This window comes from Eptesicus fuscus, chromosome 23 (genome assembly GCF_027574615.1).
Source record: "Eptesicus fuscus isolate TK198812 chromosome 23, DD_ASM_mEF_20220401, whole genome shotgun sequence".
Lineage (NCBI taxonomy): Eukaryota > Metazoa > Chordata > Mammalia > Chiroptera > Vespertilionidae > Eptesicus > Eptesicus fuscus.
The window spans coordinates 20,871,665-20,899,355 of NC_072495.1; the positions used below are offsets into that span (position 1 = coordinate 20,871,665).

General features: G+C 46.9%; 1 protein-coding gene across 1 annotated transcript; it reads left to right on the forward strand.

The window, feature by feature from the left end:
- Positions 1-26,584, forward strand: JAM3 (junctional adhesion molecule 3). The gene is made up of 9 exons (XM_028146872.2): positions 1-128; positions 20,704-20,769; positions 21,233-21,346; positions 22,509-22,661; positions 23,142-23,344; positions 24,238-24,337; positions 25,738-25,864; positions 25,953-26,007; positions 26,368-26,584. Exons 1-9 carry the CDS (start codon positions 50-52, stop codon positions 26,401-26,403), a joined length of 933 nt encoding a protein of 310 aa, XP_028002673.2. The 5' UTR covers positions 1-49; the 3' UTR covers positions 26,404-26,584.
- Positions 26,585-27,691: the final 1,107 nt, after the last annotated feature.

Consider the following 27,691-nt stretch of genomic DNA (forward strand, 5'->3'; position numbering starts at 1 on the left):
GGGAAGCCTGGCTGCGCTGCACGCTCGCGACCCCTCGGCTTCTCTCGACATGGCGCTGCGGCGGCGGCGGCGGGGGCTCCTGCTCTGCGCGCGGCTGCCCGACTTCTTCCTGATGCTGCTCTTCAGGGGTGAGTGTGCTTCTGCCTGTCGGGGGGCGGGGAGGTCGGGGGCGAGGGGAGCCGAGCGGGCCGAGCGGCTGGCTGGAGCCCATCCAGGCGGGAATAGCGGTCCCGGCCCGGGCTCCGCGGCCGAGAGGATTCGGGTCCCGGGGAGAGGATTCGGGTGCCGGCCTGGAGGCGGGGTCCGGGCGGGAGGCCCGGCAGCTGTTGCGGGGCCGGGCCCGACGCGGGCGCGGGACCCTGCGGGGGACCCCGGCGCGCGGAGAGGCGGGTGGGCGGCCTGCGGGGTCCCGCGACGCGCAGCCCGGCGCCCGCCCGGCTCCCAGCGCTGCTCGCTGGGGCTCCCTCGTGTCTTGCTGTAAACAAAGGGACTCGGTTGGGGCGAACCCAACTTTCCTTTCGTGTAAATAAAATGGCAACAGATCTCACTTCAAGTACTTTCTCGTCTCCAGCCCGACGGAGGAGAGAGCTCGCAGACCCCCGAAATAGCGTCCGGGCGGTTCCGATCAGGACGCAGCGATGCGCTTGGGAGTTCTGACTTGTCTGTCCCGCTGTCCGGAATTCCCACTAGAGGCGTGTGTCCCGGGACAGTTGGACAGAAGGACTGAAATAACTTGTGAGGAGTGAGGGCTCGTACTGTATCCGGGGCACTTGGAAACTAGAGTGTTCTTAGTCTTTAGGACAACTTTGAGAGCTGGGTTTTACTAAACCATCTGTCTATATAGGATCGGGCCTAAACCTAAACCAGCAGTGGGACATCCCCTGAGGGGTCCCTGGGTCCAGGATTGGAGAGGGTGCAGGCTGGGCTGAGGGCGGACCCCCACCGCCTGCACGAATTTCGTGCACCAGGCCTCTAGTTTTCTAGATCAGAAAGCGCAGACCAAAGGCAAGTCTCTCATCAAAGCTGTATTCCAAGTCAGGGGTGCAGACACAAACCCCATTCCGACCAAGGATTGTATGTACCACTCTCTTCTCCCCTGGTTCTTAGGTCCTTTCATCGTCTGGCTCCTTGACCATCGTCCTCCCGTGATGTTTTGCGGAATATATAAGTGAACACACGAAGGGACTGTCTCGGAGTGGGGGTGGGGGGACAGGAGAACAAAGCATTCCTGTGTGTGATGCGCATTCACGTGCAAGTGTCCAGAATGGTGGCGGTGAAAGGTGGGGGTCTGGGACAGAGGCTGTGAAAACCGGGCGCTGTGATGAAGGATTAACAGAGTTTCAGGGTGGAAGTCTCCACCGTATACGTTGCCTGGAAGTCATTTCCAGAAGCGTACGGTGGCTGAGTGAGCTGAGTGGTCAGAGGCTAGCCAGGGGACAAGGGTGTCAGGAATGCCCGGCTCCCGGCTTCGTTGGTCACACGGACACTGTCCTATTCACAGAGGGAACAACTCCCTATTGTTGCGGAGGTCTGCTCACATGAAAGTTGGCAGTTTTTATTGCAGGAGCATTTGGCAATGTAGTTCAGGAGGGAGTTTCAACGCGGTGGGTTTTTTTTAAAATAAAACTGGGAGGCACTAGGGACTTCACAGACCCATGACCTCTTAGCCCTCCTGGAGGAGCTTGTCGGTGGCTTTCTCGATTTAAAGGGCTGATATTTACCTGGACAGCAGAGGAGAAAGCATCAGATTTTGCAAAATGGGACCAGTGACAAAGAATCAAGGTGGTAGGGTGTGTTAATTCTCTTTGTAGGGACGTAGTTATTTATTTATTTATTTAGGAGGGAGCTCTTTTTCCATTAATTTATGTTCTAAATATATTTCCAGTAGCTTGAAAACCTTATTCTTCCACAAGTCATGATAGCTGTGTCTTTTTTTTTTTAAAATTATTCTTTCATTGCTATTGCTTTTTAGTATTCTCATTTTAAAAAAACGCGGGGCTCCCGATATAATACAAACATTCTTCATTCGTTTTCTTTTGTCAGGCTGGATTATAAGAACTTAACATGTATTCACTCATTTACTACTAATAACCACTCTAAGAGATGGTTGCTATTATTTTTTTCCATTTTGTGAATGAAAAAAAACACACAGAAGTACAGAAAAACTCAGTAACTTGCTAAGGGAGGTGTAATTTGGAAATCTTCAACAGTTGGTGTTAATCCAATTTTTGGTTACTTGTATTATTCCATTTGACAGTGGAGTTCTTATTATGGATCAGTGTAACCGAATCATCAGATGTTCAAAGCTGTGTGGTTTGTGTATAAAATATTCTTTTGTTGAATGGGTGACAGGTGCAATTCAAGTTTACAAATGTTCTGCCACATGTCTTTTTTTTTTTTTTTTTTAAAGATTATTGCTGTTAGGCTCCCAAATCTTTGATGTCCTAGAGTGAAGTGCTCCATTTAGAATTAAAACAGTAACAGTTTGCATTCCTGGGACAAGAGAGTGTGCTGAAGCCTAAGAAAATTAGAAAAATCAAAACTTCCAGGACATTTTTGAAAGAGAAAACAAAGGGAAAAAAGTTCTCAGCTTTCTATTTGCATGTGTTTGAACTCTTGAAACATTTAAAAAAAAATAACCCGTTTTTATGCTATTTTAATTCTTTTCAGTGGTTTGATAGGTGTGATCATGATTGGAAGGTGCGGGTATTTTCAGAAAAACAAGGAACACCTGTCTGATGCCAGCAGTGCCTCATGTCAGCTGTTCACACTGATGACTGTTTGGTAGGCATTTGTTCTCGGTGCTTCAGGCTAGGGAGCCTGGTGGATAACTGTTAGAAACACGTAATCATAAGAAATTGCAGTTACATCCCGGTGGAATTATCCCACACCCAACTCCTATGCTCTCTGCAGCTTGCTCTAAAGGCAGCCCGGGAGGGTGGGCTGAAATCAATTCTTTTGAAGGAAACCAGATTTGTAGTAAGCACACTTTCTGAAAGGACCCAATAGTGGAACTGAAGAAGCGGTGGGTTGAGTACATCCAGCTAGCAGCTGTTAGAGATATGATATTAGCGAATTCCTTCGCTATACATTCTTTGAATTTTTTCAGAGCACAAGTGGAGGAAAAGAGAGGAAAATATGTGTGTGAATGAAGTTAGGATGTATGGCGTCTGCTGAAGGATACCCTAGTCATGAAGTTGCATTCTTTCTCTCTTAAATTCTATTGGTGAGAGGTACCGATGTCTCCCATTCCCCACCCTCCCGCCCCCCTTTGTGTACCTCCACCTGGCTCCCGACTCACCCAGGCCTTCACTTGTCTATTGTCTGCGTCCATGGATGCATACAAGTTCTTTGATTAATCTCTTCCCACCAGCTTCTCTCTTTTAAGATATGTTTGCAGTCAGGTGGTATGAATATGATGCTGTTAGAGCTGCATGCAGATTTCAGATCTTCTGTATCAACCCTCTGAATGCTAACAGTGTATGCAAATCGCCTCACTGGAGTAGGGATCGGAAAGCTTGGGCAAGCACATTCTTTTCCACTTAGTTTAGCAAGGACAGTATCCACTCTGGAACTCGACAATGATATCTAAAGCCTTCATTTACTGCTCTGCCACTTGCCATTTCACACAGAAAGCTTCCTGAGAATGAGTACTTGTCTCCATGATAAGGAATGCTGCTGTATTTTGTGTTGGTGTGTTTTCTTTGTTTTAAAGGAGAATCTATTATGGGTTATATATTTCCTATGAGTAGTTAATATGTACAGCAGGGGTTTCAATGCTGGTTGTGTAGAAATAGCAAACTTTAATATATACATATATATATATATTATTGATTTCAGAGTATAAGGGAGAGGGAGGGAGAGATAGAAACATCAATGATGAGAGGGAATCATCTATCGGCTACCTCCTGCTTGAACGGAGCCTGCAACCTGGGCTTGTGCCCTGACCAAGAATCGAACCATGATCTCCTGATTCATAGATTGACGCTCAACCACTGAGCCACGCTGGTTGAGACAAAACCTCAAACTTTTTAATAAATTAGGAGTATGCAGTCTTTTTTAATATCACCTTTCATTTTCAGAGAACCCCAAGGCTGCTTTGGTTCAGCCTTCTTTCTGCACATTATTGCCAAAATCGAAATCTGCCATATCCATGCTGTGTGCTTTGCCTCGGCTCCCAGCGACCCTCCCTGTCTAAATGAGCTTAGCTCTACGTCTGGCTCAGGGCTCTAGTCCAGTTCAGCGCAGCAGAAACTTCCTGAGTATCTGCAATATGCCACGTGCTGTTCTTCATGCTGGGGGTGCAGAATGAACACAGCATCCCCAGCTCTGGGGAGCCAGGGTGAGTGCATTCTGAACTATGTTGCGCTTCAGTTGTTGGGTGCAAATGCATTTTATCTTGTCAGCGATATAAAAAGTTTGTTGAGAACAGAGGCTGAATTTAATTTCTCTTGTATCTTTTCAGAGATGATTACAGTGAATATTCTCTTTGTCACTTGAAACTCAGTTAACATTTCTTAAACACTGCCTGTGTGTCCAGGCGTTTTGAATCCAACTTATCTTGGTTCTAGCAGCCCAGAAACTTTTGGAAATTCTTAGTTGTTTTTTTTTTTTTTTTTACCACAGTAGTGTCTGTGGAAGAAAAAGAAAGGCAAGTGTTTCTTGACTTCGTTTAGTTTAAAAATCCTTCTACCATCTAATCCGTGCAGTTCCATAAGGTTAAGAAGAAGAACATGGGGAAATGCTTATGTTATAATTTAAGTGGCACAAGCTGCAAGTATGATTAGTATATAAACCAGTGGTCGGCAAACTCATTCGTCAACAGAGCCAAATATCAACAGCACAACGATTGAAATTTCTTTTGAGAGCCAAATTTTTTAAACTTAAACTTCTTCTAACGCCACCTCTTCAAAATAGACTCGCCCAGGCCGTGGTATTTTGTGGAAGAGCCACACTCAAGGGGACAAAGAGCCGCATGTGGCTCGCGAGCCACGGTTTGCCTATACCAGGTGGTTACAATTACACAAAACATCTAATGCTTGGGGGGGCGGGGGGAGACCTGGAAGAAGTGAATCAAAGTATTGATAGGTGTGTGTTTGAGTGGTACATCTCATGGCCCATTGTTTTCTACTCTTTTCTGGCTGGTGCTTTTGTCTTTTTTTTGAAGTTTTTCTTTAATGAGGATGCTTTTGTATCATGGAAATAAGTGCATTTTGTTTTGGGCTCCAATAGATAAATAGTGGATTTTTAAATTTGACACTAGTAAGGATTTTATTTTCAAATGCAGAAACTCGGTTTAGTTTCGTGTGATAGCATGTGGATTGTGCCTTTTGCGAGGTCCTTGGTGTCAGGCACAGTGGACGAAGGAGGGGCCGACTTGAAGGTCAGTTGTTTGATTATGCATTCGTAGTGACTCATTGGAGAGATTTGCCGTCATTGCTTTTGGGTGGGGAAGCCAGCTGTGTCATCCTCAGCAAATGGTTAACTGGAAAGCTAAAAGAGCTGATGAGAGCACTTGTCTTCCCCCTCCTCCTGCCCCCCCCCCCCCCCCGCTTTTTTTTTTTTAACCAACAAAATAATCCGAGTAGTGACTTAGGTCTGCCTGTTTAGAGTCAGTTAGCCCACATTTATGGAACGCCTGCTTTGTGCTAGCCAGGCCACTCCTGAGGGGCCTGCCTCTCAGTCGTGGGTGAGAGGGTTACCAGATCCAATAGACTTCCTTGGAAAGTCGGTGCTGAAAGATGTTTCCTGCAGTAGCCTCACGGATGCGCCCTTATCAATTCTTCCTGCCCACCACAGACTTCCTTGCTGGAGATCTTTCTCTAAGAAGATACTTAAAGTCCTCAGAAGGAAGTGCAGCTGTCAGGAGGAGTACAAAACGAAGAATGCAGCAAACCCTAAAACAGCTGCCTCCCCCTCCCCCCCCTCTAAGGTATCTCGATTGGGTGCTGGAACTTAATCCGTGAATCCCTATTTCCCTGGGAATCTCCATTTTCATGGCAGTAAAGCTTTCCTTGGGCAAAACAGGGAAATGTAAGATGGACTCTTTTCCATACCAGAAGGAACATGCAGTTTAGACAATGAACTAACAGCATTTAGGGTAAAAGGTGTGTGTATTGAGATGTGTGAGCACTTGCTCTGGACTGCCTTGGGGAGGAGAATTTCAAGATGGGAGTGGGCTTGCAGGGATAATTTTGATTGACAAAGCGCAGATTTGGGAGGATGGAGGTGTTGAGGGCCAATTAAGTGGGGGAAATAGTATGTGCAAAGGTGTGGAGTTGGGAATCCCTATGTTGTATTTTGGGACCAATGAGTTATACTGATAAAAATATTAACCGCTACCATTTATTGAAAACTGTGTGTCAGGCATTGTGCTGATAGCTTTACCTGGGCTGTCTCCATTGATCTCAACAGTCAGTCTTTAGAGATTTCATTTTGCAACTGATGCAGAGAGGTTAATTACCTAGCCCAGGCCATAGCTAGTAAATTGAGAGCCAAATTGTCCATTGGAGAGAACATTAAAGAGTAACTAGATTGTAAAGCGCTTTCAATGCCAGGCTAAGAAACTGGGGACTTCTCAGGTAGGTTGTAGAAATTTATTTGGCAGTTTGAAGCAGAGGAGTGTTCTGATCAAAGTGATTTTAGAAGTATTACTCTGATATTCAAGAAGACTGGAGAGGGAAGGTCAGTTAGGGAGCTACTGGAATAGTTCAAGGTCACTTCGTTTAGGAGAGCTCTCTTGGTGTTGAATTCACTTTTATTTATATTTGAAAATATATTTGTTTCAATCTTGTTCTTGAAATATAGATTTACTGGATGCTTCATTTTAGGTTGACAGTTATTTTGTCTTACAACCTAATGTAACACGGATGCGTCCTGGTTTCCATCATTCCTGTCTTGCAGTCATGGCATCAGTCTTTCCCCTCAGCTACTCAGCTACTTTACAGATTTTTTCTTAGTCTTTGGCATCTGAAATGTTACTACAATGTGATTAGGGTGGATTTATTTTGTTTTAATTTCTTTATTTTTATTGATTTCAGAGAGAAAGGGAGAGGGAGAGAGAGATGGAAACATCAGTGGTGGGAGAGAATCATTGATCGCGCGCCTCCTGCACGTCCCCCACTGGGAATCGAGCCCTAAACCTGGGCATGTGCCCTTGACCAGAATCGAACCCGGGACCCTTCAGTCCGCAGGCTGACACTCTATCCACTGAGCCAAACCAGCTAGGGCTGGATTTCTTTTTAATGATTCTACTTGTTAATATGTTGTACTTTGTGTATCTGTGAGTTTATATCTTTCCCAAGAATTCTCAAGTATTATCTGTACACATGCTGCCTAGCTTCTATTTTCTTAATTCTTTTCTTCTGAGATTCTGCTAAGATCTGTTCAGTCATTCTGTCTTCCAAAACAGTTAATGGTTTTGTCATAATTTCATATGCTTCTCTCTTTGTGCTGTTCTGGGTTATTTGTTTCATTTTGCTTTATAGTTATTTCTTTTTCCAGCTGTATTTAATCTGTCATTTAACCAATGCATAAAGTTTTTTTAACCAATTATATTATTCATTTCTAAAATTTCACTTTGTTCTTTTTATAATCTGGTTTCTTTTGCTTATTTTTTTTTTATTCCTTTTAAAAAACTTTCATGTACAAATGTTTTATATTATTCATCTGATTCTTTAAATATGTGAACTTCTTTCGGATCTAAATCTAATGTTTATTGTTTCTTAGGACTTGCTGATGGTGGTTGGTTTTTCTTTACTTGTAAACTGATATTCGGTTGATCTCAATCTGTTCAAATCTGAGCCCCAGGAAGCTTTTTGTGGAAGAGGATCCTTCTACTGGGCGGCATTGTTTGAACATCTCAGGCTCAGCTTCTCTGCCTTCCTGCTGGGCCAAGGGCGCAGTCTCCCCCCTGAAGTATTGCCCTCAGGGTCACACGCCACTCATCTTACTACTTTCTGGTTTCAGCCCACAGATATTTCATTTGTTCTTTTAAGGATGCTCCCTCTTCCTGGGAGCCCAGAGATACGTTAAAGACTCAGATGTATGAAGAGTCTCGTTGCTGGGATAATAAAGACCTTTCAGAGTGTCAAATCCACTGCACTGCTGGAAACAGGAAACTCAGCTTTACTTAACCCCCACTCCCTTTTTAAACTTTTTATTTATTTATTTATTTATTTTTTTTTGAGAGAGAGAGAGAGAGACATCACTTTGTTGTTCCATTTATTTATGCATTCATGGGTGGGTTCTTGTATGTGCCCTAACCGAGGACCGAACCCCCAATCTTGGCATATATGGACAACGCTCTAACCAATAGAGTTAGCTGGCCAGAGCAACCTTTTCCCCCTTTTGATTAACATAGGAGTCACATTCCTTTCTTTGCCTTATTTTCTTTTCCAGTTGCACTTGACACTCAGTATTCTTTTATATTAATTTCAGGTGTGCAGCATGGAGGTTAGACATATCATTGACGAAGTGGTCGCCCAGTGCACACCTGGCACCATACATGGTTATCGGAGTATAACTGGCGAGGCCTGGCCCGTGTGGCTAGTTGGCTTAGGTGTTGTCCTGGGCACCAAAGGGTTGCTGGTTCGATGTTTCCCCCGCTCTCTACCTCTCCCTTCCTCTCCCGCTAAAAATCAATAAGAAATGTTTAAAATAAATACCACTGGTGATATTCCGTACTCTGGACTTTACATTTCTGTGACCGCTTTGTAACTACCAATGTGTACGTCTTAATTTCTTCACCTCTTTTCACCTCCGAATCCCTCCTCCCATCTGGCAGCCGTCCATTTGTTCTCTGTGTGGGTCTGTTTCTGTTTTCGTTTGTTCATTTATTTTGTTCTTTAGAGTCCGCACACAAGTGAGATGATGTGTTATTTGTCTTTCTCTAGCTGACTCACTTCACTCAGCGTAATCCACTCCAGGTCCATGGTGTTGTTGCAAATGGCAGGATTTCATCCTTTTTATGGCCAAGTAGTATTTCACTGTATGTATGTACCACCTCATCTTTATCTAATCTTCAGTTGAGGGGCACTTAGGTGGCTTCCACATCTTGGCTGTTGTAAACAGTGCTGCAGTGAACATAGGGATGCATATATCTTTTTGAATTAGTGTTTTGTATTTTTGAATAAGTACCCAGAACTGGATTTACTGGGTCATAAGGTAGTTCTATTCTTGATCTTTTGAGGACCCTCCATACTGTTTACCATAGTAGCTGCACCAGTCTGCATTCCCACCAGCTGTGCATGAGCGTTCCCTTTTCTCCACATCCTCGCCAGCACTTGTTTCTTGATTTATCGCTGACAGCCATTTGACAGGTGTGAGGGGATTATCTCATTGTGGTTTTAATTTGCATTTCTCTGCCGATTGCTGACGTTGAACATCTTTCATATGCCTGTTGGCTATCTGTACATCCTCTTTGCAGAAGTGCCTATTCAGGTCCTCTGCCCATTTTTTAATTGGCTTGTTTGGTGTTTCTGGTGTTAAGTTGTATGAGTTCCTTATAAATTTGGGGTGTATATGTCAATGGCGAATATCTTGTCCCAATCAGTAGGTTGTTTTTTCGTGTTGTTGATGGTTTTCTTTGCTGTGCAAAAACTGTTTAGTTTGAGCCCTAGCCAGTTAGTCCAGTGGTTAGAGTGTCAGCCTGCAGACCAAAGGGTTGGGGGTTCGAATCACGGTCAAGGGCAAATACCTCTATTGCAGGTTCCCCAGCTTGGGTAGGGGTGAGTGCAGGAGGCAACCAATCGATGTGTCTCTCTCACATCAATATTTCTCTCTCTCTCTCTCCCTCCTTCCCTTCCACTCTCTAGAAATCAATGGAAAAAAATATATCCTCGAGTGAGGATTAAAAAACAAACAAAACTGTTTAGTTTGATGTAGACCCATTTTTAAATTTGTGTTTTATTTCCCTTGCCCTAGGAGATATATCTGGAAAAAAATATTACTAAGAGCAATGTCAGAGAGTTTACTACATATGTTTTCTTCTAGGAATTTCATGGTTTCGAGTCTTACATTTAGGTCTTTAATCCACTTTCAGTTTATTCTTGTATATGGTGTGCGAAGGTGGTCTAGTTTTATTTTCTTTGCATGTATCTGTCCAATTTTCCCAGTACCATGTTTGAATAGACTGCCTTTACCTCATTACATTAGATTAACTGATCATATAGGCATGGGTTTATTTCTGGGCTCTGTATTCTATTCCATTGATCTATGTGTCTTTTTAAAAATTAATGTTTTTTTATTGATTTTAGAGACAGAGGAAGGGAGAGGGAGAGAGAGAAACATTAGTTGGCTGCCTCCTGCATGCCCCCTACTGGAGATGGAGCCCGAAACCCGGCATGTGCCCCAACTGGGATTGAACCGGCAATCTTTTGGTGCATGGGACGATGCTCAACCAACTGAGCCACACTGGCCAAGGTTACGCAGATCTCTGTGTCTTGTTTTATTCCAGTGCCCTTGTAGTGCAGTGTGATATGAAGTAGTGTGATGCTTCCCACTTCGTTCTTCCTCAAAACTGTGGCTATTTGGGGTCTTTGTGGTTCCACAAAAATTTTTTGGTTATTCTACTTCCATGAAAAATGCCATTGGATAGGGATTTCACTGAATCAGTTGATTTTTTGGGTAGTGTGGACAGTTTAATGAAGTTAATTCTTCCTCTCCATGAGCACAGTATATGCTTTCATTTATGTGTATTTTCAACTTCTTTCTCCAGTGTCTTATATTTTTCTGAGTATAATTCTTTTACCTCCTTTGTTAAATTAATTCCTAGATATTTTATTATTTTTTGATGCAATTGTAAATTGGATTGTTTTCTTAGTTTTTCTTTCTCATAGTTCATTATTGGTCCTTAAAAAAGCAACCGGCCCAGCTGGTGTGACTCAATGGTTGAGCGTTGACCCATGCACATGCCCGGGTGGTGGGCTTGATCCCCAGTGGGGGCCCCGTAGGAGGCAGCCGATCGATGTTTCTCTCTCATCACTGTTTGTCTCTCTCTCTCTCCCTCTTTCTCTCAAATCAATAAAAACATTTTTTTTAAAAAGGCAAAAAATGTTTTTATTGATTTTATTTTATTCTGAATGTTTATTTTATATCCTGCTACTTTACTGAATTTATTTATCAGTTCTAGTAGTTTTTTGGTGGAATCCTTAGGGTTTTCTTTTTTTCTTGATAACATCAGGGACTATCCTTTTTTTTTAGGGTTTTCTGTAATTATATATTTCTACATATCATGTCATCTGCAAATAATGACACTTTTATTACTTCTTTTCCAACTTGGATGCCTTTTACTTCTTTTTCTTGTCTGATTACCTTGGCTAGGACTTTGAAAGTGGACATTCTTGTTTGGTTCCTGATCTTAAGGAAAATGTTTTAGTTTTCCCACATTGAGCAGGATGTTAGCCGTGGCTTTGGTATATATGGCCCTTCTTACGTTGAGGTATGTTCTCACTGTGCCCACTTTGCTAAGAGTTTTTATCATAAATGGTTGCTGAATTTTGTCAAATGCTTTTTTCCCTGCATCTGTTGATATGATCATATGATGTTTGTTTTTCATTTTGTTTATATGGTGTGTCATGTTAATTGATTTGCGGATATTAAACCAGCCTTGCATCCCAGGGTTTTGTTGTGGATATTTGTCTATAACTTTATTGTTTTGTAATGTCTTTGTCTGGTTTTGGAACCGGTGATGCTGGCCTCATAAAATGAGCTTGAGGGGCCTTTCCTCCTGTTGGTTTTTTGGGATACTTTGATAAAGATAGGTATTAATTCTCCTCCGAATGTTTGGTAAAATTCAGCTGTGAAGCCATCTGGTCTAGGATTTTTGTTTGGTGGGAGTTTTTTTTTTTTTTTTTTTTTTACTGAGTTAATTTTGTCTGTGTGCTGACCCTTTAAAAGAATGCCTGGTTTCCAGTAGCCTCCTGCCTCACCCTGATGGACAGAATCCTTGTTAATGTTCACAGCCTGGTGTTATGTGGCTCCTCCTTCTGGCACTGGTGTTCGGGACTGGGGAGCCCAGCGTGTGGCCGAGACCCCTCACTCCTCAGGGGGCACCTCTGAGCTGGGATGTCTCTCTGGATTCTCAGTTGCCACATGTGGGTGTGGGGCCAGCCCATTCGCTTCCACTGGGTGTGGCTCCTCCTTTACATCCTTAGTTATAGGACTTCTGTTCAGCTAGTCTTCAGATGGTTATCCAGGTTGATTGATCTGGAATATAGTTGAAATTCTGATGTGGTCCAGGGAGGAAGTGAATTCCACCCACTCCACCAACTTGACTGGAACCTGCCAAGATTGTTTACAAACTGAAGGCAAACCCTCAACACACAAAAGGTATGACTCACTTTATTGTGGCCTGACTCACTTCATTGCAATCCTCGCTGTATTCAGTGGTCTGTAATTGAAACCACAGTATCTCCGAGGCATGCCTGCACCCCACACATCACATCGAATTTAAAATGACTTCAAATGCAGATTGAGGCTTTCCAGAGTATCCATTTCAATTGCACTTAAGAAGTGTTGCTCAAGCTTTTTAAAAAAATATATATTTTTATTGATTTCAGAGGAAGGGAAAGGGAGATAGAAACATCAACGATGAGAGAGAATCATTGATTGGCTGCCTTCTGCATGCCCCCTACCAGGGATTGAGCCCACAACTCGGGCATGTGCCCTTGACCGGAAGCGAACCCGGGACCCTTCAGTCCGCAGGTCGACGCTCTTTCCACTGAGCCAAACTGACTAGGGCTCAAGCGTTTTTTAAGTGTCTAAAGGCCAAGGAAAGCAAGGGTTCTTTAGGGTATCAGGTAAGAGCTTCGGAGGGGTAGTGTGGAAGCGAGTGGGTAAATGTAGAGGACCTGTCAATTTTCGTTTTGGTGTCAGAATTTTAAATGTCTGCCACTACTTTTGATATGAAATGAAACTCAGAGTTACTTTAAGGGGGAAACTCGAGGGTTGGGTTGGGAGTGTAGTAGTCGAGTTGAGTTCGAGTTTCATCTCTACCACTTAATATGCATGTGATCTAACGTGGTTATTGAACCGCAGCTGCCTCTTTGTGAATGATCTCTTACAGCAGCGGTTCTCAGCTGGGAAAGATACTGCCACACAGGACATCTGGAAAGTTCTGGGGCATTTTTGGTTGTCATAATTCAAGGTGCTGCTACTAGCATTTAGAGGCCAGAGTTGCTGCTAACATCCCACAATGCATAAGGTAGCCCCCCTACCAAAGGGTTATATGGCCCCAAATGCCAACAGTGCCAGGGCTGGGAACCCTTCCGTCTAGGATCTTCCAGCTCTACATTCGATATGTCTGTATGAGCTGAGAGGAGTAAATATTACCTTCATGGGTAGAGAACTTAACACAAAAGGATTAAAGGACTTGCTAGAATTATATTGTAAATCGGTGGTAAGGAGTCCAGTTATTGAGAAATGAGACTTGGCTAATAAGATAGTGCCTTCTTCCAGAGAAGTCCAACATGGACAGCTTTCAAGGAAGAAGACTTTTTTTAAAGTCTCTTACCGAGCTGGGTCTGTAATGAGACAGATTCCAGGTTTTTATTCTCCAGTGGGAGCCTCACACTTTTCAACTGTAACGAATATTTCCAGACGCTCAAGATTTCAACTAACACTCTGAAATGAGTATGAACATAATCTATGCGAGAGAGAGAGCTGGGAGGCCAGAACTTAATACCCATAATGCTGTAGTTTAATGCCCAGCGCTCGGTTTATTTCGCATTCTTTGAAAGATGCTCTTTGTTCTCGCCCAGGGGCATTTTGTTTGTGGAGTTATAGGGTGCTTTCCTTTTCTTTGCTCCTCTCCCCTGCTTTCCCTTGACATGTAAGAGAAAAACATGCCTCCTCTGAAGGGCTCCTAACATTACATGGCACATGGACTCAGCCGACGAAACGCCTGTCACGTCATTTCACTGAGTGTTTGGGCAAAGGTCACACTAAACTTTCAGGGGGAAACACCCAGTGGAACTCGGAGGCCTGTTTATTCATATGGCACCTCCTTGTCCTGGACTCATCCATTCCTAATAGCTGTTTATCTACTAAGACGTTTATTTTCAGTGTAAACTCTCTGATTTATGTTGGCAGCTCCTTCACTTAAAGATATGCTGGAATTTCCACTGAAACTTGTTATTATTCAGAGTTTGCTAGATCAGGCACAAAAATTTCCTCCAGGCTTAAGATGTCTAATCTTTTCTACAAATATCACTGAGCCATTATTTAAATCCAAGAATGTCAAAGAGAAATTTTTCCTTACTCTTGAAACTTAAGACTTGATTTTTGTTTGTTTTTTGGACAAATTCTGGACACTAGTACTTTGGATGAAATATCTTCCCCACGTATTTAAAAAAAAAAAAAGGAAAACTTGCCACCTCATTAAAATAAATCATCAGGGCCCAGCTGGTGTGGCTCAGGGGTTGAGGTCAATCCATCAACCAAGAGGTCTCTGGTTCGATCCCCAGTCACGGCACATGCAGGGGTTAACCAGTGAGTGTATGGATAGATGGAGTGATGGGTTAGTGTTTCTCTCTCTCAAATCAATAAGTAAAGTGTGTAGTTTGATAAGTTTGGCATATTTGTAAACTCTTTAACACCACAATCAAAATATTGAACACATCCAGCACTGCCAATCCTTCCCTTCTGTCCCTCCATCTACACCCCCCTCCATCCTACCTTTTTCCTGGCAGCCCCTCAATCTGTTTTCTGTCATTACATGCTGGTTTGGATTGTATAGAATTTTATATAAATAGAATCATGCCATATGCACCCTTTCTTTTGATATCCATCCATACTGCAGCACGCATCAGTAATTCTTTGCCTTTTTGTTATGAATCGTAGTATCACATTGTATGGAAATACCACAGTTTATCTGTTCACTGTTCATAGATATCTGGATTGTTTCCAGCTTTCAGTTACTACCAATAGAGCTGCTGTGAAGACTTTGTACACACATATGATTTCATCCTCTCTTGTAAGTATCTGGGAATAGGATGGTTGAATCAAATGATAAGTGTATATTTAAATTTTAAGAAACTGCCAAACTGTTGTCCAAAGTGGTTGTAACATTTTACATTCCCGCCTGCAGTGGATGAGAAATCCTGTTTTTCACGTCCTTGTCCACACTTGATCTGGTCAGTCTTTTTCATTGTAGCCATCCTATAGGTGTGTAGTGGTATCTTATTATTTTAATTTACATGTCACTATTGGTTAATAATGTTGAGCATCTTTTCTTGTGTTTATTTGCCTTCCATAAGGTCTCTATCACGTTACTCTGTTTTAGAGTGAACGCACCCATACACAATAAATTAGTGAATGGGTGTGGGTTGTTCCATTGAAACTTTACTTGTCAAAACAGCAGCAATACCACAAAACATAGGAGCAGGATGTATACGGCCTTTCGATCGTAGTTTTCTGACTCCTGACATAGATGATCCTGCTGTTTGCAAATAAAGACAGATTTATTTCTTCTTTTCCAACCTGGATACTTTTAAAAATATCTTTTTCATGCCTAGTAGCACTGGCTAAAACCTCTGATACAGTGTTGACTAGAAGTGGTGGAAGCTTTCAATATGATCTGTTTAGTCTGTATATGAATCAGGGGTCATCAATAGAAAACAGGTTGTCCTACCTGTGGGTTAGAGAAGAAATGCCTGCTGGTTTATAACCTATTCTACCTCCGGTGGACTGCACCAAAACTAGTGTGAACGTGTGAGGATTCACCATTTTTTAAAGACCGCCCCCCTCCACTTTCCCCACTCTCCAACATCTCAGTCCCCATTGAAATATTTCATAGCAGTTAAAAACAACATATTGAAGCTTATATTTGGTAGTGTTTTTTTTTTCCTTTTTCTTTTGTTATTTTTCTATGCGGTAGTATAAATAGTTTTTTCTCTTGATGATGTCAGTGGAATAAAACAAAAACAAAATAACTATAACTAGTCCCTGTCTTCTGTATTGTGGTTCCTGGTGGGTAAAATGATGTTACATGTTCAAGCCATAGCCCCTGAGGTGCCCCCCATTCAGACGGTGGAGCAGGGGGCACCGCCTGCAGCATCAGTAATAAGGCTGTTTGCATGCACCTCTGAAGGAGCCCACGCCAGAGCGGGCTCCCGGAGGACCGGCCGGAGGGGATTGCTGCGGGGCCTGCAGTTGGAATGCGGGTGTCATTTTGAACTATTTCTCTATAGCGAATGCGAGCACACTTCCTCCCGGGATGTTCTGATCCCAGCATCTGTGATCACATGGGGAAGTGCTGCAGGACTGGGCTGGCACAGAGAATGGTTTGATGCCAGGGTCTTATTCGCAGGGCAGTGGTTAGGGATAATTTATTTCCAGATGAGGTATTTTGCAGAACAAGAAAATGCCTTGACACATGTTCTCTGTTTAGTCAAACCTATTTGTCATGCCTCAGCACCTCGGAGATGGCTCTCGTGGCGACAGACGGAGAATTTTATGTGTTTGTCTGTGCTCTGGAGCCAAGAGTACTTTGCAGCGGGTCTAATTGGTCTGCGATTAGAAGGAGTGATGGTATTGGCTCCTGTAAAGATGGTGGCCACCTCTCCACCCAGCCTCTGTAAGTCTAGTTAATTACTCCATAGACTCTTCCTGAGCCATTGAAAAAACTGAGAAATCACTGCACTGATACAGTAGAAGTGGAGCCATTATTCGGGGTGATTCTTCCCCCATTATTCCGGGTGTTTCTTTCCCTTTCCTTCTCTCTCTCCCTCTGCCTTCCCTTTCTCTCCTCCCCCTGCCTCACTCCTCTGCTCCCTTCCCCCCACCTTTACTTTCCCTTCTTTCTCCCTCTTCCTTTTCCCAGCCTCTCGTTTAGGATAGTTGGTGCGTATTTTACTTGGTGATTTGATGCTGAAAGGGCATCTGAGACCTGGTCCTTCTTTTCTCCTTTTGAAAGTGTTTTGCCGTGGCTTCCATTACTGTGGCAGTGATTTCTTCCCCAGGATCACCCTGGGCTTCCCCCTGAAGCTGTATAAACCTCTCTGTTAGAGAAGCAAGGGGGCTGGGAAGAAGTCCTTCCAGGGGAGTCATTTCTTCAGGCATTTCTAGCTAAGGTGGCTAGCCGATGGGACTTTACTCGGGTGTTATCGGACTTGGTTAGGCAGACGCGTGGTCCAGAAATCCTTAATGGCTTTGGTTTGGAGATAGAATGAAATGGAAACAAGATCCTTGCAAATCAATAGCATGTCAGATCAGTAGCATCTCATCTGATGTCTTCCTGCTGGCTTACCATCGGCATGCGACACGAGATGGCTCTAACTCTGAACTTAGGGTTGCCGCTGAAAGTTCTTCGTGGAGTGAGCATATGTGCGGTGAAATGACACAGACTTTTCTTCTGGACTTGAGATTCAAAACAAGAAGTGCCACAGTCGTGTTAGGGTTCTCCAGAGAAACAGAACCAATAGGATGAGTAAGATAGAACTGCATTAATTTATTTTCGGTCTATATGGTTAATACGTATAGAGAGATTTGTGAGAAAGAGCTGGCTCCTGTGATTATGGAGGCTGGCAAGTTCAGTCTGCAGGGCGGGCAGCGGACTGAGACCCTGGATCGCTGAAGGAACAGAGGAGGACTTTTTTTTTTTTTTTTTTTTTTTTAGGTGTTTATTTTTATTTTAAAGAGGGAAGAAGGAGGAGAGAGAGAAACATTGATGTGAGAGAGATACATCAATATCATGCCCTCTGTCTCCTATACACACCCCAGTCAGAGATTAAACTCGTAACCTAGGTATGTGCCCTGACCAGGAATCGAACCCACGGCTTTCCGGGGCACGGGACAACACTTAACCAACTGAACCACACTGGCCAGGGCAGGAGGCTGGTCTTTTTTACTTATTCATGCCTTCCAACTGATCGGGTGAGGCCTGTCCCCATAGGGAGGGCAATGTGCTTACTCAGAGGGTCTCTTCGTATAACCATTTAGTTTAGCCCAAGTAACAATGGGCAGTCTTGCCCCAGGGCTCCAGCTGGTTCTGTTCTTGTCAGAACTTATAGTTAGTTGATTTACTATGTATTCTTTGCTGTGTGTTGTCTGGGTAAGTGGGTCTGGAAAATATTATTGACTGTGTACTTTCTCCCCTTGCTGTGAAATTCCTTACAAAATTGGTTACAGGACTGAGACATTGTTGAAACGATGCTGTCTTTTGGGGTATTTCTTCTCCAAGATGGATTATGCCCGGCATGCACACAGAATAAAAATGTAAATATTCTGCTGGAAAGCCTGCATACCACTTTATATTTAGACGCGGGCCCCAGGAGGCCAGTGAGGCCCCACAGTGATTCGTGCTAACGTGCAGCCCCGCCGTTCTGCCTGGTCAGAAAGTTTCTTTTGAGCAGGAGACCAACTGGACAGAATGCCAGAAGCTGAAATAACTCTTCAGAGCGCCAGACATGCACAAACTATTTCTTAGCAGCACATCTGACCGAAAGTGAAAACGTTTTCTAAACGAGTGTCTTTTCCCTCTTGGTTTCCAGTAATGCATATAAATCCAAATAAATTTCATTTTTCGTGGAGAGTGAGCCAGCCGTTGCCTTTTCTCTCGGCTCTCTCTGCAGTGAACTAACAGCCATTGTTCACGGCAGAAAGAGGTCTCTTTATCTCGCAGGATCCCATTCAGCAGCCAGCAAGCCTGTGTTGCTGTTCGAATTGGTTTTGGGTTCACAAGAGGGAAAGACAGGTAGTTTTCCCGTTGCTGAATGGTCAGCTTTGGAATTCAGCTGCTCATGGACTCGCCAGCTTCGGGACACTTCACCCGTGTGAGACCAAGGCTCTTGGAAGAACGTGGGCCGAGACTGACATGACCTCAGCATCTGTTGTGGCTTACATGTATTTGTAATTGTGACACTTTATGTTGTTCTCAGTTTCTTTCGCTCTTCAGAATAGGGAAGGGAAGTAGACCCCATCCTCACGCCCCGCAGGAGGGCTGTGCTTCTGTGGACACGGCGCCCATTGTGGGTTGGGCCCCGACGTGATGATTTAGTGGGCTTCCCCAGAGGGGGCTGCACATTAAAACCAGGGGGGCACTGGGAACACAGCGTAGATCTGGGCCTTTTCCAACCCACTGGATCAGAGCTCGGGGTCTGAGTGCTGCAGGGGCTGCGGAGGTGGGTTAGGAAATGGTATTTTAAACGCCTTGCCTGGCGTCAGAGCCCAGACACTGGCAGACTTTCTGAAAGGTCTCTCCCAACTGGAATAGGAAACTGCAGTTGTTGTCCACAGCTGCTAAACGGTTCCAGATTATAAACGCGGAGGCAGCCAGACACAGAACTCCAGGGAACAGTCCGAGGAGCTCGTAAGAGCTGGGAAGACATTGTGAGGGTTGGCGTTTCCTCTCCTGCCTTATCGTGCCCTCTGCCTGCTCCCTCCACACCCTTCCCTGTTTCCCCTGCTTCCCTGGAAGGAAGAGATGGCCCCGCTGAAGCCGCCTCACCATCTGGTTATCATCCCAGAGGTTATTTTTAAAGGGCACTGACTTCCCTTGCAAACTCCTAAGGAAGGGCTTCAGGAGAACAATGCGATAGAAGCTTAGGCGTCAGGTTCTGAGTCATGGTGCCCTTTTAGTTCCAGATCCTCTTAACACCTATTTGCTGCTGTGTCTTTTAGTGCTGGATAGATTTCCATGATATGTTTCTCCTCATAGGACCGACTAGGAAATGGAGCAGGGAAGTGGGGGCTGGGAGCGGGAGCTTCTAGCTTTGCTCTGTGCTTATAGACACGAACCTCTCCAGGACCCGATCCCCTGGCTGGGACTGCGTGGAGTCACCCCTCCTGCCTGGACGGAGGGCTGTGAGACAACCCAAACAGTGTTCAGGAGAATGGGGCGTTCTTTCAAGTTTCAGCGACACTGTGTACTCACCCGGTAGCTTCCTCCTACTTGGCTAATTACCGGATGTTGGTGGGAGGAAGCGAAGTGGCTGCTTTGCTCTTTTCTCTGCATCAGGCATCAGCCCTGTAGGCTGTGGTGACGGTCCTGTTCAGAGAAAAGTGCCGTCATGGGTTCATGTCTCCTTTCCAGCAGAAATGTAAACTGAACTGCCAGAAGCAGCTTACCATCACATGTGCTAGGTCTGGTAATGAACTCTATAGAAAATTACTAAAGGAACTCATGTAGGTTGGCATAAAAGAACACTAGACAGTCACTCAAAGCTGTGAAGATCTAAGTCTTCAGTAGAGGCAAGTATAAAAGTTAGCCTTATTATAATTTTGGTTTATAACTGCAGTTTTTAATTTCCACAGAATAAAAGTACTCATAAATCTATGTTACTGATAAGGCATCCAGTGTGTAAAGATGTAGTTTGTATCATCAGTAGCATAAAGGGAGGGGTGACAAGGTGGCCCGTTTGGGTCTGGATGATGATGTCGAGAGGATTAACAGTGACCCTGAGCAAGGAGGAAATTGATAGAGGAGAAGTCTTTAAAGCTCTCGGGGCTTTATTCTGGAACTAGGAAGGAGAGGGAATTCTCAGAGCTCTTCTCTGTCTCTTGGCTCCTTCCAGTGAAGTCAGACCGAGAGAAAGCAGTCAACTGGCTGTGTCTGTGTCTTTGTTGTGTTATAGAATCTTTTCCCGTCCTTTCTGGTTAGTGATTGTGGCCCATGTAGAGGGGGAAATCTGACCTCTGTCCGAGGGCTCTGCTGTTTTACAGCCACATTGTCTCTGACTTTACCTTTTCTTTTTCTTCCCTCAGGCTGCTTGATCGGGGCCGTCAATCTCAAATCCAGCAACAGATACCCAGTGGTACAGGAATTTGAAAGTAAGTACAGGAGACTACCAGTACGCATTGGGAGAATGGGCACCCTCTAATGGACATTCCGGAGTCTTGCAGCCAGCTCAGGCCAAGCATGTGGGGCCAGAGAGGTGCTGGTGGGTGTGCAGGGGTGTTGGTGGGGTCCGGCCTCCGGAGGCCACAGGGGCTGCAGGTCTGATACCGGCTCAAGTCTGCCCTGTCCTGGCTTTGTGCTTACACGACAAAGACATTTCTATATACACGTGGAGTATGAAGGGGAATGTCTACTCTGTTTAATAAAGGTTCCTGCTAATCATCTTATCCTTTTTCTGGCTAAAATTCATCTGCTTCTTAAAGTCTCCTGGAGCCTGGAGATAGCTGGGTTTTAATCTGCACGAGAGACCTAACATTGAGGAGGCTTGCGCGGCGTGGGTGTAAGTAGCCCGAGTTGTTCCACTTCCACTGAGTTCCTTTCTTTTTCTCTTATTAGGTGTGGAGCTGTCCTGTATCATTACCGATTCACAGACAAGAGAGCCCAGGATTGAATGGAAGAAGATTAAAGATGCTCAGACCACATACGTGTTTTTTAACAACAGAATACAGGGTACGATGCCATGTCCCCTCCTTGGTTTCCAGGCCAGACTTTCTCTCCTCCCACTGGTTCTGCATCTTTGCCAGGATGTTTTGTTTTGTTTTGCTTTACTTACAGAAAAGTCAAACATGTCAAGGTAATGAGAATAGCATATTGAACCTCCCTGACCCTGTCCCCCAGCTCCAGCAAATGTCAATTCATTAGGGTTTTAATCTCTCTGCAAAATACCTTTCTGAAGTATCAGAGTCCGCATGCTCCCAGGCCATCTTTTTATCATGATCCATGACATGAGTGGTGCCAGTTAAGTGAGTGAGAGGGTCACATGGCACAGCAAGGAGACAACAAGTGTTTGGTGCAACCATACTGCCCTGAGAAAGCACTCACTAGACAGCTGGCAGGGTGTGATCCTGTGTGAGCCCAGAGGTAGGCGTGGGTGCTCTCGGGCGACGTGATGGAGGGGCAGGACAGGTGGCGGGAAAGGCTCTCCAGAGGTGACCTCTAGGCAGAGAAGTGAAGGAAGGCTAGTTAGCCGGGCAGGATGGTGAGGCGTGGGGTGAAGAAATGTGTTGGCCAGAAAGAATGATGTGTATAAAAATATAGAGGCAAATCTCAGCTTGGCTTATTAGAGACACTGCAAGGGCTCTATTGTTGGGGCTGACAAGGAGGAGGGGCATGGGGGACTCCAGGTGAAGCTGACCAGGTGTGTCGGGGCCAGCAGGAGGCAGTGAATGCCAGGCTCAACCCCCAGATGGGGCGTGCAGGAGGCAGCTGACGAATGCTTCTCTCTCTCTCTCTCTCCTTCTTCTCTGAAATCAATATATATGTATAATAATAAAAGCATAATATGCTAATTAGGCCGGATATCCTTCCGGACGAAGCCGGGGCTGCGAGGGAAGCCACTGCCGGTGCCGGCAGCCGGGGAAGGAAGGCCTACTCTTGCACGAATTCGTGCATCGGGCCTCTAGTATCTACATAAAGACGGGGGCATACGATGAGTCCTCTCACACACCAGGCACTGTGTTGGTGCCCAGTGTCCTCAGAGCCCACCTCTTAAAGGAACATAAATAGAAGCCAGTCTTCTCATGGAGGCGTCCAGGGCTGGCCCCAGAAACTGCCTCCTTCAAGTTACAGAGATCTCGAAAGCGTCTTTAGTGCCGTTCCTTCTTCCCTACAGGGGACTTGGCAGGCCGAGCGGAGCTGCTGGGGAAAACCTCTCTGCAGATCTGGAACGCGACCAGGAGAGACTCTGCTCTCTATCGCTGTGAGGTGGTTGCTCAGGATGACCCCAAAGAAATGGACGAGATTGTCATCGACTTGACTGTGCAAGGTAGGAGCTCCTGTGCAGCAAACATGTTCCCCCTTTCAGGCCTCGTGAGTTTGTAGGTAGAAAAAAAAGATCAACTCGTACTTTCCTTCCTTCTGCAGCTCCATCCCTGAAAGTGTCCCGCTTTAGGGAGGGTGTGGAGACCTGGGGCGGCTCGAGTTGGGTGGAAACTTCTGCCACTTCCCTCCACCCACTGTGGGAGGCCCCTGGGGAGGTGGAGGCCTTGGGAACATGCTGCGGGATAATCCTGGGGGGAGAGGGGGAGCTACAGGGGCAGGTTTCTGGCCACAGACCACACAGGTGGAAGGTGTGGCCACGGGACAGCAGGCGTGGCTATGGGGTGGTGGGTGTGGCCACGGGGCCACGGGCGTGGCCAGGGTCCAGTGCTGGTGCAGAATCCCCTGGCTGGCTTTCCCGTTTGGGGAGTGGATTTCCGGCAGGCTTGTTGCTGATTTTAAAGACCAGCCTGTGTTTCTCCTACAGTGAAGCCAGTGCCTCCAGTGTGCACGGTACCAAAGGCTGTGCCCGTAGGCAAGATGGCCACGCTGCACTGCCAGGAGAAGGAGGGCTTTCCCCAGCCTCACTACAGCTGGTACCGCAATGATGCACCCCTGCCCAGGGACTCCCGCGCCAACCCCAGATTTCAGAATTCCTCTTTTCTCATCGACTCCAAAACTGGCACTCTGGTAAGACCTGGGAGAGGTGCGGATGGAAATGTCTGCTGGGGAGGGAGACCTGTAGAAAGAGGAGCCATCGGGGGAGAGAAGGGAGCCTACAGGGGAGCTAACGTCCCTATCAGGCCCTCCGGGAACAGGTGCCGGTTTGAATAACCACCTGTAAGACTCACGAGACAAGCAGAGAAATCTGGTTAGGGGCTGGATATTCCATGTTAAAACTGTTCACTGTTTCAGGCATGATCATGGTATGGTAGTTATAAAAGACTCCTATCTTCTAGGACAGTGGTCGGCAAACTCATTAGTCAACAGAGCCAAATAGCAACAGTACAACGATTGAAACTTCTTTTGAGAGCCAAATTTTTAAACTTCTTCTAACGCCACTTCTTCAAAATAGACTCGCCCAGGCCGTGGTATTTTGTGGGAGAGCCACACTCAAGGGGCCAAAGAGAGCTGCATGTGGCTCGCGAGCCGCAGTTTGCCGACCACGGTCCTAGGGAAACGTATGAGTATTTGTGGATAAAAGATGTGTAGTGGGAATGGTGGGTGGGGCAGAGGTGAAGGCAGGTCACCAGCCCTGCGGCACGTCTGAGCACGTAGCCGGGCCCCGGCTGCAGTGGGCCCGTCTGCAGTGCCTGGGGTGCTCGAGGGGCAGGCGTGGTCATCCCTCTTCCCGAGTGAAAGTCACGCTAGCATCTTACTCTGGATGCTGCTAGGCTTGAGTGTCCATACACCAGAGAAGCTGTTGTTGGAAGCTCTCAAGCGAGGGTGTCAGGAATTCCAGGAAAGAACCTGGACAGGGACCTGCAAGTGCAGGAAACCAGGCGGCGGAGCAGACACTGCCCGTGGGCAGGTGGGAACCTCTTCTCGCCTGTCGGGCCTCCATCTTGTCACGTCCTGACTAGGTGTTCAGCGCGGTTCGCAAGGAGGACTCCGGGCAGTACTACTGCATGGCTTCCAACGACGTCGGCTCGGCCAAGTGCGAGGCGCAGGAAATGGAAGTCTGTGAGTGCTTTCTGAAAAGATGGGTTTCTCTTTAGACTGGCCGGCGACTGCACGTTTACATTTAGTGTCAGGCCGTCCGTGCAGACAGCGGTGGGCAGCCGACTGCGTCACCACGGCCACTCGAGCGCAGGGCGGCGAGGAAGCGAGGACAGCTGCATGGTGACCAGGTGTCCTTTGCAGGGGGCTGGTCTCCTCAGGACAGACTTTCCTCTGCTGTTGGTGTTGGAGACATGGCCAATCATGTCCCTTGTAACCAGTTTAATAACGCCATTACTTGTAACTGATAAAAACATCAGGTTGTGTCGTCTTCGGAAACTCATCTGGTGGTAGGATTTGGAGGGAGCTGAGGCACAGTCTTAGCCCCAGGAATCACCCAGTTGTGGGACGATGCCGTCTCTGCGGTACTGTTCTCAGGGGAGGTGCTGAGCCAGATGGGGCAGGTGGGGCGGCCAGACGCATGTGGGGAACTGAGCCCCCCTCCAGAGCAGTTTTCCAAACTTGCCCGATGCTGAGAATCATCTGGGACCACGGCTCTCATTCAGAATCCAGGCCCCACCACGCACACGGACCGTCCGGGAGGTCGGGAGGGTCCCTGTGAAAGAGCGTTCCGGGGCTCTCCCCGCCTGTCAGGTTTGGGAAGCTCCGCTGTCGGGGAGGAGGAAGGTCCCGGGCTATGCTCCAGACCCGGTGAATCTCTAGGGATCGGGCTTGGGACCTGAGATTTTAAAATAGAAATCTCCAGTTGACTTAAGTGTACACCATACTGAGATCCACTGCCTGGGGGAGGGAGAATTTTTCGACTCCCTTTGTTGCGGCATCCCCTGCACACTTTCCTTCGTGCAAACACACACAGTGGGAAGTCCTCAGTGGCCGCCCACGGAACAGGACTGAGCTCCTCTGCCCACCGTCCAGCAATGAGAAAGGCGGTCCAGGCTTCCGCGAAGGGGGCTTGTGGGTACCAGGCCGGGCATCCAGAGAGCGGCCATCCTCTCACCTGGACTTTTACTGCCTGAAACTAGCTCTCTTCCCCGATAATCCACTGCACAGGGAGCCCTGAGAATAAGGAGTTTTCTTCCTAAGACGCCAGGCTCCTCGTTCTGTATACAGGGTATCCCTCTCCCCCAGTGCTAACACTCAGGATTTAGCCAGAGGAGCGTTCAGGCTTCTGTACACGCCAGGCCCCTTTCCTACAGTACCAGGTGCAGCAGCACTGGACGTGCAGGCCTCGGCCTTCCACGTGAGGACGGGCACGTGCCCCGAGTGCTCTAGGAGAGTCTGCGTGTCCGCACCTGTCTCTCTGGCTGGGGCGGCCTGGCGCGGGAGGAGGCACAGCCGGGTCAGGTGCTTGGTGAGACCAGATAGTGGGGATCCTCTCCTCCCTCCACCTCCCTTCCATCCAGATGACCTGAACGTGGGCGGAATCATCGGGGGCGTCCTGGTGGTCCTGGCTGTGCTGGCCCTGATCACGGTGGGCATCTGCTGTGCGTACCGACGCGGCTACTTCATCCACAAGCAGGACGAGGAGAGGTGAGCCTGCCGCTTGTGGGAGGAATCAAGTACAAGCGGGCATTAACGTGATACCCAGCCATCGCTCAACTGCCCTCTTCTGTTTCAGTTTCAAGAGTGCAGGGAGGCCTGACGGAGTGAACTACATCAGGACAGATGAGGAGGTACGGGGCGAGGGGACAGGTCGCTGGGGAAACCCAGGACTCGAGGGGTCCCCGGGAGGGAAAGGGACATTCCTCCTTGGAAACCAAGTGGGTCCCACAGAAAAAAGATTCCCAAGTTACATCCCAGACGCTGGGCTCTTCAGCCCTGCACAGCACACGTGCACGCTAACGGCCTTCACAGCTGCGAGCGCTTGCTCCTTGTTAGGATGCTCAGGCTGATCGGTCCTGCCAGTTTCTCCTCCAGGGAAATGGTGATTGGACACGACCACCGTTCCCCTTCCCCTCTGCCCACCAGGCCCCTCGGTTTGTATTGAATGCATAGGAGGGTGGCCGTATTCTAACCCGGTGCTGGCCTTGCAGGGCGACTTCAGACACAAGTCGTCGTTTGTGATCTGAAACCTGACCTGCGGCCGAGAGCACACGCAATACCTCCACCAGGACCTTCTCTAGAGCAGCCGGGGGCAGTGCACCCGACAGAGCTAGACACGCGTGCAAAAGCTTTTTGTTTTGGCCAAAGTTGACCGCTACTCCTTTCCTACTTTTTAACAAGCCGCATGAATAAAAGCGTTTTCCTCAAGGTGGGCTCAGGCATCACAAGGAAAAGAACTGAGCGAGCTCACCGAGGCTGGCTCCCAGCTCACACCGCTGGGTCCCCTGGCCTGGGAAGCCAGTTCATTTGCCGCTTGCTGTTGGTCAGCCAGGGCCAGCGCCCTGAGAGGGGGGGCGAGGGAGTGGGGTGTGGCAGCGGGAATCTGGCAGGATGCCCTGCAGCTGCGGTTTGAATCAGTGCATCCAGAAAAGAGGCTTTTTGGCCGTGACCTCGCCTCGGTGGCCCCGACCGTCTGCACCAGCCCTTCTGAAAGGCGCCTCAGTGTTGTCCTGTCCATCTTGGGAATCCTCTTGGATCAGCACTTACAAAAACAACCAAAATCAGAAAGGCGAACTGCTCACTGGGAGGGGCCGCCTTCCCCGTAGGAACCCTGCTCGTCGCTGGAGGGTCTCTCTGGAACCCTCCCTCAGCCCAAGTGTGACATGGTACTAAAACGTCCTGCTTTTCTATGGGTGTTTGTTTTATAGAATTTTACATTCTAAATTTTTGCTAAACATGTATTTTGGTTATTGAAAAGAAAATTTCTATTTAAACTGTAAATATGTTGTCATACAATGTTGAATAACCTATTTTTTTAAAGAAAAAGTTCAGCTTGCAGTCGGAGTTCCAAGCTACTCGTGTCAAATGGAAAATGTAAACAGTAAGAGTATCTTAACCCACGGCGTCCTCACGGTGGCTTGCTGGGCCATTCCCTCCACAAGTGCTTTAGCGTTTTTGAGAAGGGATGCCATCGATACATCGGACCACGTTGCTTAGGGAACCTTTAACATTCCAGTTGAGTAACGTCCAAGTTGTCCTCTCTCCAAAGAAACACAGGAGCTCTTAGGTCGGCCGTGAACTGCCTCTCCCTTAGATCCCTACCACCCCCTGTGGCCAGAGACCACCCAGAAGCTGTCGGTCACGTGCAGACCACATCGGTCAGCTCCCGGGGTTGAGTCATGTGCCCCCGAGTGGGTGTGGGCTGCTGCCTCCTGAGGCCGCCAGCACGTCCACTGCACCGCCGCCGCCGCCCTGGCTGTGCGCTGACCAGCTTCAGCCTGTTGTCCAGGCGCCAGCGCTTGGCCCAACCCAGGA

Bases quoted from the DNA above. Each gene is read 5' to 3' on its own strand.
- JAM3 (XM_028146872.2), top strand. From the start codon at position 50: ATGGCGCTGCGGCGGCGGCGGCGGGGGCTCCTGCTCTGCGCGCGGCTG. The intron at 129-20,703 runs GTGAGTGTGCTT...TTCTTCCCTCAG, and splicing joins CCTGATGCTGCTCTTCAGGG to GCTGCTTGATCGGGGCCGTC. The intron at 23,345-24,237 runs GTAAGACCTGGG...CGTCCTGACTAG, and splicing joins ACTCCAAAACTGGCACTCTG to GTGTTCAGCGCGGTTCGCAA.